We start from the raw sequence: 16,178 nt of genomic DNA, 5'->3' as shown, positions 1-16,178 counted from the left end.
GCACATTACTGGTGACAGTCGCAGAAGCGGAAAGACCTTGTCTTTCTCGCATAATAAATGCTAGGAGATCTACAATGAAGCAGAATCGGTTAACTGACCTAGCAACTTTGCGCATTTAGCATGATTTGTTAAAATGATACGATTTTTCGAAAATTATAGACACCATAAATCACGGAAAGCACCTCTATTATAAATATTTACAGGTTTAGAAATATAGTCAAAATTTAATAAATTTTATATTTGAAATGTTAATTATTATTTATTATTGATACTTTTATTTCTATAAAAATTACACAAAATTTTTTTGCTGGTCACTTTTTGCCAGGGACCCTTCTTCACTTCTTACCGAGGCCCGCTCATCCCTCTCTGTGGCCCAGCTAATTAGATTTTTTCATTCTTCTGGTACTGCTACATATGACTTTGGTTGATAAGGCTCATATCACGGTCACGTTTAAGGTAACTGTGACGTCTGATTGGGAACAGAACATTTACCCCTATTAAGTTTGTTCTCTTTGGTGATTAAATAATCCAAGTAATGAACCACCGTATATATTTTTATTTTGCCCTGCAAAACGATCATACAATATTACTATAAAAAAACAGAACATTTAACTCTCTCTTGTAGTAAACATCATAAACCACAATTAAATTAACAGAAAATTGATTAAAATTAGTATTAGACTAAAATTAAAAATATTTTAATATCTATATTTTGACTTCCATCTAGAAAATTATTAGAACGATATCTGAGCTAGAAATTTAAGCGCCAAAAATAGTTATTAGAAATTATTCCTATAAACTACAGTTAAAACATCCACACAAATTTCCAAATTTTATTTATGTAATTCTTAATTTTTTTGTAATTAATTTTTGTTATTTAAATGTTTTATTTATGTAATCATAAACTACTCTGTCTATGACCGTTTCAAGTTCATTGTTCAATTCATGTTTACACATGGTTTACAATACAGTACATCTGTAAATACGTTTGGTAAATACAAATAACCTATCTCGTTTTGTTATTGTTGTGTTGGTGTTTCTGAAATTTGACATTTCAATTTGACTATGATAGAAGGGGATGGGTTGACACTTTTATGTTTTTTGTTTGTTTTTTATCCTTGTAAAGAGTAGAAGTACTTGAAAACAAAGTTCATTTCTATAATAATCAGTAAATGAGTGAATACGTGTGATAATAATAATTGTTAATAAGAATACATTTAATTTAGAAATAAACGGATATCTAAAATGGTTAGAGAACACATTGAAGTATCAAAAGCAGAGATTGAGGTTTTAAGAAAATCATTCCTGGATGAAGTCTCTTCAAAAGGACATGATAGTAAGTTGTTAATTATTTAAAAAAATGTACTTTGTTTACATTATCGGATCAATGTTCTGAAGTACCTTAAATATATTTTGTGTTGCTTGTTTTAAATTTAAATTTTTTTCCAGTTTTTGGATTCAATCCTTTAAATAAAAGGTCTATGAATATAAAAATTAACTATGACCAAATTGTACTTATTTTTGTTGATTTAACATTATACTTTGCATAGAAAGTTGCAATTTATAGAGGAATATAAATACCATGTTAAAATATTTAATTACAAGCATTTCTTGACCATTTTCTATGCTTTCATATATAAATATTTCTGATGCGAAATAGGTTTGTAAAACTGCTGCTTTAAAAATAAAATAAAAAATTTAATATTTGAAATTACTACAATATTCTGGTGCTAAACTTGCATTTTTTTAAAGAATATCATTTTAGAACCTTTAAATTAAGACTCACTTTTCAGTATATTACTTAGTGTAGGTGATAAATTCATTATCATGTGATCCCTGATAGCAAATCTACCCACTACCTGTGTCATCAAACTTTAGCCCCTTCACCATTAAAATTACATTATCAAACTTATCTATTTACTTCATATTATTATAGTTGACCAATTGAAATTTTGTGTATCTACAGTTTACTGCTAACTTTCATATTCCTCTACTTTTTTGTAGCGATCCATATATGTTTATATTTTCCTGTTTTATTATGCAAATAGATTCCAAGTGTATCTCAATTACAGTATGTCTGTTCTCTTTATTTATTGTTTTATGAGTTTTATGATATTTAGCATGCTGGCATGTTGGAAAATGGTATGTGAAGGAGATAGAGAGAGCTTATAGAGAACCTAATTTGGTACAGTTGGTTAAACTTGGAAGACTGAGATGAGTGGGTCATAAGGAGTGTGTGGAACCCTCTGAACCAGCAAGAATCATAACCCCTATAACCAATATTGTTCTGCAGCTATTTTCTTATGGCATTTTAAATTAATTACTATTTAAATGGGAATAAGCCACAATTAAAGGTCAAAATATGATTTCCGAAGTGGAAATTGAAACGTCAATAAACGCATTTTAACCTTTAATTGTGGCTTATTCCCATTTAAATAGTAATTTTCCCTATAACCAAGTGCTATTGGGAAAAATGACCCAAGGGGCGGCTAAAAATACAATTTATGGACCAAGCAACTAGAAACTGGAAAACAAAAGATAGAAATAAGAAGGAATGGAGATGATTAATTGGTTGGTGATCTGAATTTACTGTTGTAAAGATAGAGAGACCTACAAATAACATCGAAGCTGAACAAAGAAGTTTAGAGGAGCTAGACTAGATAGATTACAAGGTCTTTAAAGTGGCAAGCTTGAAATGTCTGTAAAGTTAGCATATCCATTTTATAAGGCTCAATTTAGACCAAGACTATAATTTATTGCTAATTTATTATAGAAAGAAAAAAATATTGCTGTAGCTGTTTCTGAGAAACAATGGGTATGCTAACTTTATGGTAAAGCTAGCATAGCCATAGCTTTGATTGTGTAGTGAGAATTGAACCCACATCATTCAACACCAAAGGCAGATACACTAACCTCTGAGCTACCTAGACCACAATATTCTAATATATATATATATATATATATATATATATATATATATATATATATATATATATATATATATATATATATACATAAATCAATTTCAACGAAAAGTTTAGGGAAAAATTTATTTTTGTAAAAATCCTGGAGTTTTGTTTAAAAATAATCAGTTAGTGTTTAGTGTTTTATGTAAACATAAACTTCTTTCAAGCAATAAAACACTGAAAACTTTTGTTTTCAACACTTCCACAAAATTTATTATCACTACAGCTGTTTTGGTAGAGTGCCTTTCTCAAGTGAGCTATTTTCATTATGTGTCTACACTTTATAGTCTTTAACTGAATAAGTTGAGGAGAGAAGAACTGTTTGTCTCAAGTTGGTCATTCAGAATTATATCTGTTTTTTTTTTAAATTTGTTAATTTCCATAGATTCTAATAATTAGCTTAGGGCTTTATTTTGAATGTGAAGAATTTCAATTTGGTTGTAAAAAGAATGATTATGATCTAGAAGGTGAAGTACATACATAGAATCTGTTTTTCTATTATTGAAGCCTTTTTGTGTTTTGCTATACATTTGTTAAATATTCTACCTGTTTGACCTATGTAAGTTTTTGGGCAGTCACCACATGTAAATTTGTATACACACCATGTAAGTGCTTTTTTTTCTTTTGCTAGCGTTATTCTTTTCTTTTTCATGTGTTTGGCTATTTTTATTGATATCTTGCCTATATACACTCAGGTGCAAAAAAATCGAGCCATGGGTATTATTTGCTGAAAAAAGAAAACGTTTGAAGATATTAGTTTTAAATCAGGTATATATCTAAAAGTATATGTTAGATTAAAATAATTTTTACAGATTATCCAAAAAAAAATCGTTTATTTATAGAGACATACGCCAAAACTCAAAAATACAAGAATATTCAAAACTTTCTGAAATTAAGAAAAACATTGATAATAAATCAATATCTAGTGTTTCCCCCTCGGGCCCTTATAATAGCCTGTACACGTCTAGGCATTGAGGTAAGTAACCTCTGGATATCAAATTGATCCAATTGGTCCCATATTTCTTGAAGAGCCGCTGTAAGTTCAGCCAAGTTATTTTGACGGGGCACTCGTGCTCGAAGACGTCTTCCCATCATATCCCATAGATGTTCTATGGGATTGAGATCGGGACTGCAAGCTGACCAGTTCATACGGACAATTCCCACCTCCTCTATATATTGGTTGACGATTCTAGCACGGTGAGGACGCACGTTGTGGTCTATAAAAATAAAATTAGTTCCAATGAAAGGAGCAAAAGGTACCACATGCTGATCTAAAATACTTGTTATGTATCTTGCAGCAGTCATAGAACCTCTATCTACAATAACTAAATCAGTATGGGCTTCTGAACTGATACCAGCCCAAACCATAACGGAGCCCCCCGATAACTTATTCTTTCCGCAATATTACATTGAAAATATCGCTCTCCGTGTCTTCTCCAAACCCTTTCTCGGCCATCTGGTGACCTTAGACAAAATCTGGACTCATCTGAGAACAATACATTGCTCCAATTTGCATCACTCCAGTTTTCATGTTCTCTTGCAAAAGCAAGGCGAGCTCTGCGATGTTCTATGGATAGTATTTAAGATAGGGCTGGCCTTCTGGATAATAAATTACCTTCTACAAGTCGTCGACGAACTGTCCATCTGCTTACATCCACATTTCTCACTTCGCTCAGACGATTTGCCAGTTCAACTGAAGTTAGATGCCGATTTCTTAAACATGATGAGACCAGAAATCGATCATCTCTTTCGGATGTTACCCTTCTACGACCTGATCTTAGTCTTCTTGTGAAGTTACCGGTGTCGATAAAACGCCGAACTGCTCTTTGAACCGAAGATCGACTAACACCCAACATTTCAGCTGCATAATATTGGCTACGACCATCTTGAACTAAAGTCACTGCCCTTGCAGCATCTGTCGGAGTTAGAAACTTTTAGGAAGGATAATTAAATAAAAATATAACACGTTTTGAAAATAAAATCACTACACTAGTTGAATTAAAAACAAAATTCACTAAAAAATATCTACTTGCTTCAGACCCTTTTTGACGAAAACCTAAAATATTAATTTGTTTTAAGAAATATAAAAAGCAATATTAAAAATATTATTTTATTTCTCGTATACGAGGGTACACCTAAATTTACATACGTAATTTAATGTCTCTAAAATTATACAACTTCAAATAAATAAGAAATAAATAATGGATCGATTTTTTTGCACCTGAGTGTATGTAATTGAGCAGAAAGTACTTGGTTTTTTTCTCTATTGGTGGAAAGATTAATTGCAGGGTTTCCTTATGCAATTTTTGGTTTAAAATTTTGTTTATTGTCTGTTCTTTATATGCATTGTTTACTGCTAGTTGTCTAATGACATTCAATTCTATAGAGTTGTTTTTTGACATGGGATTTTCTATTTTCAAGGCTGATAAATTTTAAATCTAGAAAATGTATGGATTGATTCTGATCTGTTTCTCGATATGACTATGGAGTGAATTATTATAAGATGAGGGTTAAAAAATTGGTTAAAATTTACCCTAGGTTAGCTAACCAAAAATTTTAACCTCTCGATGAAAAACTAGGCCTAATTTGGGAACTTCTGTGGATTTCTTAACAGTTTTTATTTGGGGTAGTTTTTGATTAGTACATAGTCTGGATGTGTCTGTAAAATTTGGAACATGCATACATAGAATCTGTTTTTCTATTATTGAAAACCTTTTTGTGTTTTGCTATACATTTGTTAAAGATTCTACCTGTTTGACAGATGTAAGTTTTGGGGCAGTCGCCACATGTAAATTTGTATACAACACTGTGTAAGTGCTTTTTCTTTTGCTAGCGTTATTTTGGCTATTTTTATTGTTATCTTGCCTGTATATGTAAGCAAGCAGAAAGTACTGGGTTTTTTCTGTTGGTGGAAAGACTAATTCAGTTTTTAGTAGGCTGGGTTACTTTAAAACTTGCATAGTTTGTATATTCTATCCTGTTCTAATCCTGAAATATAATAACTTAATATATTAAAGTAATTTTTGTATTTTGCTTGTTTCTTTTATGGTGCTATAAATTTTTGTCAAACTATAAACTGGTCAGAATTTACATGATAGAATGAATTAACATAATGAACAAAACAATAATAGCCTGAGTAAAACATGAATAAGATTTATTGCATTTTAAATTAAAATAAAAAATCCATTGTAATTAGAATTTTAAAAACAGTTAATACAAAACAGATAAAACAATACTTAAATAATATAATAAGGCACTACACGTTATATGATTATTGAAATTTATTAAAACATAATATAATGAAACAATAAGATATTTGGATATTAACGAAACTCACTGGCCGTATGGAGGACACGTAATATTCTTCTTCATGATGTGCCTATCCGTTACGAATGTTGGCGATCATCATGGCAATCTTTATCTTATCTGCAGCAGCGCGGAAAAGCTGCACAGATGTTGTATTGAACCAGATTCTGAGGTTCTTTAACCAAGATGTTCTTCTTCTTCCTGGACCTCGTTTTCCAAATATTTTTCCTTGCAGGATGGCTTGAACGAGAGCATATCTGGATTCATTTCGCATAATATGTCCGAAGAACTGTAACTTTCGAGATTTGATGGTGGTCAGTACTTCTCGATTCTTATTCATTCTTCTGAGGACCTTCTCATTTGTGACTCGGTCAGTCCACGGGATCTTAAGCATTTTCCGATATAGCCACATCTCAAATGCTTCCAGGTAATATACATGTGCTTTATATATCCCTTTTAGTTCAGGCTATCTGCGAAACAATAATCGATTTCATGTAGCTTATGACAAATCCTATAAATGTTTCTTATACATTTTAGAAAAAAATGATTTAAATAAAAGTTGTAGATCTGAATAAGTTTTTCATTTGTGAGTTTATAAATTAAAATACATAAACAATTGACCAAGGTAAAATTGCAAAAAATTATTTTTAAAAATTTTATTTATTATTAATTCTTTTATAAATGTTAATAAGTTTGTAATATCAGATGTCGTTATTTGCGTCTATACGAAGCCATGTTATAGTTGCTTCCTAAGACAGAAAATATTTATTTTCACTTTCAGAGCGACTGTGAATAGCCGTCTCTGATGATCCCTATTAGGGTGAAATACGTATAAGCGGATACACAGACGCACTGTCTTTTTCCTTTCCGTTAATAAGTTTGTTTTTTGCAAAATGACATATAATGCAATGTGACCATATACACTGTGCTCCAAAATTAACACACAATTTTAGAATTCTTATTTTGAGTTGTAATGAAAAATTTTTGTTTGTTCTTTTCTGCTTTATGGTTATTTCAGAACATCTTAAATAAAAAACTTTTCTTTTTTTACAAAAAATGTATTGAAATTAACAATATAACATCATAAATCTAAACATCTAAACAAACAACTGATCTAAACAAACATTATAAAGTAATGACGAAATTGGCCGTGTATTAGTATCGAGTATTGCCTCCTCTGGCATTTATTACTGCTCGACAACGATCTCTCATACTGAGAATAATCGTTCTGATTTCTTCTTGATCAATTTGATCCCAAATTTCAACCAACCGCAAAAACAGTTCATCTAATGTGTTTGGTGCATTAAGTATTTGTCTTAGTCGTCTGCCTATGATGTCCCAAACATGTTCTATTGGGTTGAGGTCAGGATTTCTCGCAGGCCAATCCATGGCAGGAATTCCAACCTCCTGACGATACTGCTGCACAATTCTTGCCGTGTATGGTCTGGCATTATCTTGCATAAGCATGAAATTATCCCCAATAAATGGTGCAAATGGCACAACATGCTCTTCTAAAATGTCTGTTATATACCTCTGCGATGTAAGCCGACCGCGATCTATTCTAACTAATTCCGTACGAGCCTCTAAATTAATCCTACCCCACACCATTACCGAGCCGCCGCCATACTGTACAGTCCCTACGGTATTACACTGTGCGTAGCGTTCCCCAGGCCTTATATACACTCGGTTTCTCCTGTCATTAGAAAAAAGACAGTACCTGGATTCATCGGTGAACAATATTCTTCCCCAATCGTCATAATTCCAATCAACATGTTCACGACCAAAATGCAATATTTGCTTTCTATGGTCACCTTTGGTCAATAATGGGCCAATTGGTGCCATTCCAGGGTGTAGGTCGTTTTCTGCAAGTCTTCTAATCGTATTTTGGCTGATTCTAAAGTTATAACGATCCAAAAATTCATTTTGTAGAGAAGTACTGGTAACAAACCTTTGTCTCAGTGTACGAAGTGTCAAAAACCGGTCTCGATTAGGAGTTGTAACCCTTCTACGGCCTTGACCGGGTCTTCTCGAGTTACTTCCAGTAACAGAAAAACGTGTTAACACTCTTGAAATGGTTGACTGGGTGACGTTAAAACGTTCAGCGAGTTCTACTTGAGTGTATCCTTCTTCGCGAAGAGTAACGATTCTAAAACAGTCACTTTCTGACAAATTTCGATTTCCTTGCTGCTGGTGGTTCATTTCAAAGAAATAACACTTAATAAACTTGAATAACCCCTTTAATCGTTCAGCACAACGTAATCCAACCCAACTAAATTCGAAATAAAATGAAGCACAATTAGCATGTTTTTAATTTTTTTGCAAAAAATGGTAAAAACGTCAACGTTTTTTACCGTTCTTTCGATAAATTTTACAATATACCGGGGGTAACAATAATATATTAGCACAAAAATCGAAACATTAAAATTATTTGATTTACCAGGGTTTTTAAAATTATGCGTTAATTTTGGAGCGCAGTGTATTTTTTAAGGAATCTACCAACAACCAGTTCGAAAATCTACTATAGTGTATTTTTATGTATGAGAGAGTAATAAAACAATAAATTATGTATGCAAATCCCTAAACTGTTGATACGGGTGACTCAATGAAAAACAGATATTTGTCAACAAGTTTACAGAAGTATATAGGAAAACAATTTTAAATTGAGTATGACCACCAGGTATAAAGGTTGGAGCAGAATAGAATACAATAGTTGTGAGGGTTACTAATCCCTAAATAAGGTTGCCAGTGTCGGAGTGATGGAGGTTAACAGGTACTAATGAATTTGCAAGAAATGTAAGATGTTTATTTTATTGGTTATATATAACCAATAAAAGTTTAATAAGTACCTACCTATTTGCAAAATAAAGTTTAATTCTTTAGATAAAATAAAACGTTTTATTTTATCTATTTACAAAATAAAGTTTAATTCTTTGCCTATTTGCAAAATAAAGTTTAATTCTTTAGATAAAATAAAACGTTTTATTTTATCTGAAATGAGTGCATTCCACGAAGTAAGGGTTTCAACAATCCAACATTTAATTCTTTAATTCCAGGAATCTACGACAGTAATTGACTAGATAATTACCTTCTAAACTTATTCCACAGAAAATGTGATAGTGGGTTTTTCCATTTTGTATATAGGAAGGTCCAAGTGGCGTATTCAAAATTCTTAACAGTTCACTAAAAGTAGGTACTTCAGTTGCAAGGTGCAGTTTATTGTGTATACTAGTGTTATGGAAAATTTGGAAGTGCCGTGTAAACGCCGAAAAATTGGTCCTCTAACAGTTAATGAAAAAACATTAATATTTAATTGTTTTAAATCATTTACAGACAAACGTTTATGTGAAAGTGTTGATGAGACCGTTGAGTTAGTTAGCAGTACACTTGGTGTTGGGAAATCTACGATTTACAGAGTTATTAAAGAAGAGAAATGTGGTAGTTTTCAAATGCCACGTAATGCTCCAGGGAAACCAAAATTTCAAATAGAATATCATTTTAAAGAAGGACTTCGACGGAAAGTGCATGAATTCTTCTTTAGACAAGAATTTCCAACATTGGATAAAGTTCTTGTCTCAGTTCGAGATGATAAGGATTACCCAGAAATGAGTCGAAGTACGTTATGGAAACTTTTAAAAGAAATAGGCTTCCGCTGGAAAAAGAATCCCAGAAAGTCTATTTTATTAGAAAGAAGCGATATTGTCATATGGAGAAGACATTTTCTAAGAACCATAAAGGAAATGAGAAACCAAAAAAGAAAAATATTTTATCTTGATGAAACATGGATCAACGAGGGTCATACACCAAATAAATTTTGGCAGGATGAAACTGTTACAAGTCAAAGGCACGCTTTTGTAAATAACTTATCTACTGGTTTAAACCCACCATCAGGAAAGGGACGCAGGCTGATAATAGTACACATTGGCAGTTCAGACGGTTTTGTTGAAGGTGGTTTATTAACTTTTGAATCAACTCGTACCGGTGACTACCATGAAGACATGAACGCTGATGTCTTTCAAGAATGGTTCGAACAAATGATAGATCTTCTTCCTAAGAACTGTGTAATAGTAATGGATAATGCAAGTTATCACTCCAGACTTATAGAAGGACTGCCCACAACCAAGTGGTTAAAAAAGACTTGCAGAATTGGCTGAGTTCAAAAAATATTACGTACCATCCCGGATCTATAAGAAAGGAACTTTATTCGTTGTGTGCCCTTCATAAAGAAAAATTTAAAAAATACGAAATTGATGAAATTGCCAAAAATCGTGGAATGACAGTACTTAGATCCCCACCATATCATTGTGAATTAAACCCGATTGAACTGGTATGGGCACAGATAAAGAGTGAAGTTTCAAGAAAAAATACCACTTTTAAAATTCATGATGTTAAACAGTTGTTTTTGGAGGCCGTAAATAATGTAAAACCTGAAAACTGGGAAAAGGCAGTAAATCACACTATTAAAGAAGAGGAAAAAATGTGGAAGCTGGACAATATTACTGATAAAATGATCGAGCCAGTTATTATAAATCTTGGTTCTGAAAGTTCATCTTCTGAATCTGATTTGGATTTGTAACAAGTAGCTGTAAGTTTTATATTAATATTTTTATTCATCTATTTAACATACCTTAGACGGTTTTAAAAACTCTTTTTCTCTTTTGTAATTTTTAAAAATTAAAAGAAATGTGAATTTTTAAAACCCTTTTTAATGTAGGCCAGTCAGTTCTAATATAGTGTGTGATAAAAGAGGTCACTTTTGTTTACATACACATAACACTTTATAACACTGAAATAATTCATTTATTTTTTACAATTATTCAAAGTAATTTTTCAATTAATCTTGAGCACGCCCATGGAGTGGTCGGAGCTACCAGTTAAAATTATGCTAATTACTCTCTCGTTCATAAAAATAAACTATAAAAACTGCCAAATGATACTACGCATGCGCCATTGCAAAAAAATGGTTTTATGATTTAAGCATCTGACGTGAGAACTAATAGTAGTGCCCTCTAGTAATCTTTTTCAAAATAAAAAGGGATTTGTTCGAATCATTTATCTCTATTTAAATTTATTACATAATGAGATTTCTTAAATATTAGGCGTAACTACTCAGGCTCTTTTTTTTCTTTATAATATTGGTTAATATTCCTATACAATTTTGAATCTTCCATTGATTTTACCATATTGAGATTAGGGAAGAGGTTAGAAGTTAGTACTTATCGCAAAGCCTTCTTGACACGCATAACCAGAGAAATATTTTGATTTTTGAACCTATTTCGATCCTTGGTTTTAATTCTGCTAATATCAGGAAAGAATTAATGAGTTATTGATGTGTGCTAAATTTCTGCCAGATCGACCAAATAATTTATTAGTTATTTAATTTGTTTATTCTGGAGAGCGATTATTTAAACAATTGTACGTGCCCAAACAGTGACTCTATAGAGGTATTTACTTAACCCTTTGAGACCCTGTGTACATGTGTATGTACATAGCTTTTATTGTTTTGTTAAATACCAACTACTCGCTTATCTATACCGAAATAGCATTCAGTCACTCAAATATACATTTACGATCCACTTTTTTAACTTCTGCTTCCATCTAGGGGTCAACAGATAACCGATAACTGGTAACCGATACTGCTATGTAGTTTTATTTTACGAGAAACTGTTATCTTTTGTGAAACAAAATCGATCCAACTTTTTAAGTGTGATTTATAAGGTAAGTAGTTTTTTATAAAGTAGAAAACATTGCCATAAAAACGATAGTTTTGAAATAAACACACATTTTTTAGATGCACATGAGCATGTACAAGTGGTCTGAAAGTATATTTCTGATTGTACATCTGTATGTACATATGGTCTAAACTTGGGTTTTAACTTAGTATTGTTGATTGCAGATAACATGGATTACAAAAGAAAAAAATATGATTTCGACAACCCAAAACATCTCCAAGAGTTAATTGACCTGATAGAGGACGGTAACGTATCAGAAATAGACAATTTGTAAGTTCCCGGAGGAGAGAGTTCTGACGAGGAGGATGGAATTCTGGATAACTGTGAGAATAAATCTATTATAAGACCAGGGGTTGATGCTTTGACCAGACGAGACACTGAGACAGTGGAAGAAGGTGATGGCAGCGAAAATGATAATGAGGAGTTAGGGAGAACTTATGATTCAGACGACGAATATATACCAGATGAAGTTGCAGGTTACTCGGGTACAAAAAAATTAGGAAGTAAAGTATGTTTCTCAGAAAAGAATTGTTCTAAAAAACCAAAACAAAGAGAAATTAAAACAAAAAAGAGAACCGTAGAGTGAACTAAGGCATCGATAGAGACTCCTACATTTACATGGCATCCTACTTCCCCAAATACAAGTCTTACAGAGCCACTGTACCCAATTCAGTATTTTTCGAAGTATATTTCAAATGATTTGTTTGAAAATATAGCAACATTTACAAATGTATATGCCTTACAGAACGGAAAAAATTTTAGACCAACTAATGAGAGAGAAATTAAAATTTTATTTGCACTTCATATAATGATTGGAAATTGAAACAAATTTCCCAAAATTAGGATGTACTGGAAAAGAAGCCTTGGTATTAGAATGTTCCTAGATAACATGTCTAGGGACAGATTTTTCCAGCTTAGAACATGTTTACATCTAGTGAACAATTTGGCAAGACCAGCAGGTGATACAGATAAATTTTATAAGGTTCGTCCTATCATCGACGCTGTCAGAAAGAGATGTTTACAGCTTGAACTTGAGGAAGTACTTAGTGTTGACGAGCAAATGATTCCTTACACAGGAAAACTTTCCATAAAACAATATGTGAAGGGGAAGCCCTGTCCTTGGGGAATAAAATTATTCGTCTTGTGCGGAAAAAGTGGTCAGGCTTTTGATTTTGTTTTTTATCAGGGTAAATCTACAGAACTGAATGCAGATAATAAAACAAAACATGGATTAGGAGCATCTATCGTTCTTCAACTAGCCGAAAGAATTTCCACCAGTGAAGGCCACAAATTATATTATGACAATTATTTCTCATCCTATGAACTACTTGAAATATTATTGGCCAAAAAAATATATGCTGGAGGGACTATTCGAATAGATAGATTTTACAAACCTCCTGTGTTACCAGACAATGAAATGCTGAAACTACCGAGAGGTTCCGTAGATGAAGTCGTCAATAAAAAAAAAATTTTTTTTTTTTAAAACCGTACACAAGTTTTCTTCATTTTATCTTACTAATTGATGACTTTTGAAATATAAAAACACATAAGATTTTTTTTTTGAAAATAAAAAAGTCAGGTCTCAAAGGGTTAACAGATCGCAATTGATTTTGAAGCTTAATTTTTAAGACGCAGTCGACTCGTTAATTTGAAACTCGAGGGACTCTTAAAATATTACGAATTATTGAGTGTTTGAAATATCAAATGGTTCGAAATTTTGAGGGAAAATAAATAAAATTAAAACTTCGAATTATTAAGCGTTGATCAATTATTATTTATTAACTGCTATTCTATAACGATGACAAAAGTTTAGAGGTACATTCGTGTACATACATGTTTGTGTTCATAATGTGAATTAATCAATCTTTCGAAAGCACTGTATTATACTGGTTTGCTTTAAAGCACATTGCAGTTGCTCAGACTGCTCAATAATTTTTTTTTAAGAGAAAAAGTGCCTTAAATACATTTTCATCACTTTTGATCTGGAGACAGAAGGTTTTTAAGGTATCGAATGAGATCTTGCTTCCTTAACTGACACCTCTCCCAAAGGTTTTGATGTATCGTACTCATCTTCATCGTTACTTTTTTCATTCGTATCTGTCGCAGATAAAATTTCGCCATCGGTTAGTGAACCTGTGACCGAAACCTCTTCATTCACTTGAACAAAGTCAGAAAAACTCACACCGCTGATGTCAACTAATGGTTTTATTGCTGGTTCTTCACCATCCATAAGTATTGGAAGATTTTCCTAATCTTCTTTTGAGAAACCGGATTTTTTCAAGCAGTTGAGAATTGTTAGGGGTTTTACATGTATTGTTAATAAGTAAAATAGCTGTCAGATAGCCGTGATATTTGCACTTAGCTGCTTGTCGAGAGATTCTAAAACGAACTTAACAATTTCTTTGCGATAGAACGTCTTAAAATTATGGATGATCCCTTGGTCCATGGGTTTCCAAAGAAGTAGAGTTCCACGTTGGACAATTTAGGAGCACTTGTGGACAGTGTAATTGTCTAAAAATAGTAAAATTTTCCGCTTTTGCCGTTACATGTCCCCATTAACTGTTAAAAGCCAATCGTTAAAAAGTTCTGTCGTCATCCAAGCTTTTTTGTTAGCACGATAATCTGTAGGAAACGATTTCACACCTTTGAAACATCGCGGTTTCATTGCTTTTCCTATCACTAAGGATTTCAGTTTTTCCGATCCGTCCATATTTGCTGCAAGTAAAACTGTCAACCTCTCTTTACTATGTTTCCCCCCATGACATTTTTCATTTTTTAAAAGTAAGCGTCTTGTCCAGTAAAAAATTTGAAAAATAGGCCAGTTTCATCAGTATTAAAAATGTCTCAGGCATCATAGTTTTCAATCAAGGTCTTCAATTTACCGTGCCAATCTAAGCAAACTGCATCATCAATACTTCCACTTTCCCCAAAAACTTTTTTAAATACAACTCCATTTCTCTTTTTAAAATTTGTAGAGAGTAGACGCGAACTCTTTTGTTTTTTCCTTCAAGAAGTTTTCGCTAATAGACACTTTTTGTCCTCTACACTGTCTTAGCCAAATGACCATTCGAGACGAAGAAATTTACCTTTAGTAGTCTTTTCCGTACTCCAGCAGTTTGAGCAGCATTAATTTACTCCTTGTGCTTTATTATGGTTGAGAGAGTACTCAGAGAAATCTTAAATTCTTTTGCAACATCACTTTTCTTCTCACCTTCCTCTACTTTTTGAATTAACTTCTTCTTTTCAGCAATCGTCAAACATTTATACTTTCTAGGGCTCATGACTAACAAAGGTTTAATCTGTATACCAACGAAAGAGTAACAGTAACTAATAACTAAACAAACCAATTCGTGAGAAGTGTGTGTCAAATATGTAGTGAAATTAATCATAACAAAAACAAAGGCGCGTTGATACGAGTTTGAACTGTATCTTTCCTCCTCTTTCTCTCCGCAACTTGTGAATTGTCGAGTGTTGGACGCCGATGAGTTCGAATTAACGCGTCGTTTTGTTATAGAGCAATGATTTTTTTCGTTCGAATTACCTAGTACATAAAAATGTATTGATTTAGTTCGAAATATAAAGAGATTTTGTAGGGAACTCGTTATAACTTTGAATTATAGAGAGGTTCGAATTACCGCAGGTTTGAATTAACGCGAGTCGACTGTATATTAAAAAAATCGTTTGAAAAGGGGTTGATATTTTAGCTTATAAACATTTAAAACTTTGAAATTCTTTATGTTACGCTCATGTAAGTAGGATGATTGAAAAGCGGGTAAAAAAGCACAATTTTCTTTAAAGGAACCTTCTATGATCACTAGGAACCAAGATAGCATTTTTTTTAAATCATATTTTTATTGTTTATTAACATTAAAAGTTGAAAATTGAACAGATTGTAAATGAAGATCTAGATTTTATGATCCAAATTATATATGGCATATACAGAGGAGGTGTAAAAACTTATAACCCGTTAAAGTGATTGTACTCGTAAAATACTGCCACATTAAAGAGGAGGGGAGAACTTTCCGAGTTCCGTCTTTTTGGAGGGAACTTCAAATTGAAGCACGCTTTTATGGCACGCAAAGCATTCATTTTTTTAACTGGGCTAGCTCGAGAAAATAATAAGAACTGGATACCTTCACCTATTTTCTCTAAAATGTATAAGAAACGTTTTATAGGT

The 16,178-nt window shown here is 32.4% G+C and overlaps 1 protein-coding gene across 1 annotated transcript in view; it reads left to right on the top strand.

Moving 5' to 3' along the window:
• The first annotated feature begins 1,070 nt into the window (after window positions 1-1,070).
• The window catches only part of LOC140448003 (motile sperm domain-containing protein 2-like), a 105,836-nt gene continuing 90,728 nt past the window's right edge, over window positions 1,071-16,178 (top strand). Inside the window, exon 1 of the mRNA XM_072541039.1 lies at window positions 1,071-1,336. Coding sequence (XP_072397140.1) covers window positions 1,246-1,336 — 91 coding nt within the window. The 5' untranslated portion in view covers window positions 1,071-1,245. The remainder of the gene's footprint in view (window positions 1,337-16,178) is intronic.

Source organism: Diabrotica undecimpunctata, chromosome 8 (genome assembly GCF_040954645.1).
Source record: "Diabrotica undecimpunctata isolate CICGRU chromosome 8, icDiaUnde3, whole genome shotgun sequence".
In the NCBI taxonomy this organism is placed as follows: Eukaryota; Metazoa; Arthropoda; class Insecta; order Coleoptera; family Chrysomelidae; genus Diabrotica; species Diabrotica undecimpunctata.
The sequence above is the reverse complement of the archived record's forward strand: the minus strand, read 5'-3'. Positions and strand labels throughout refer to the sequence as shown.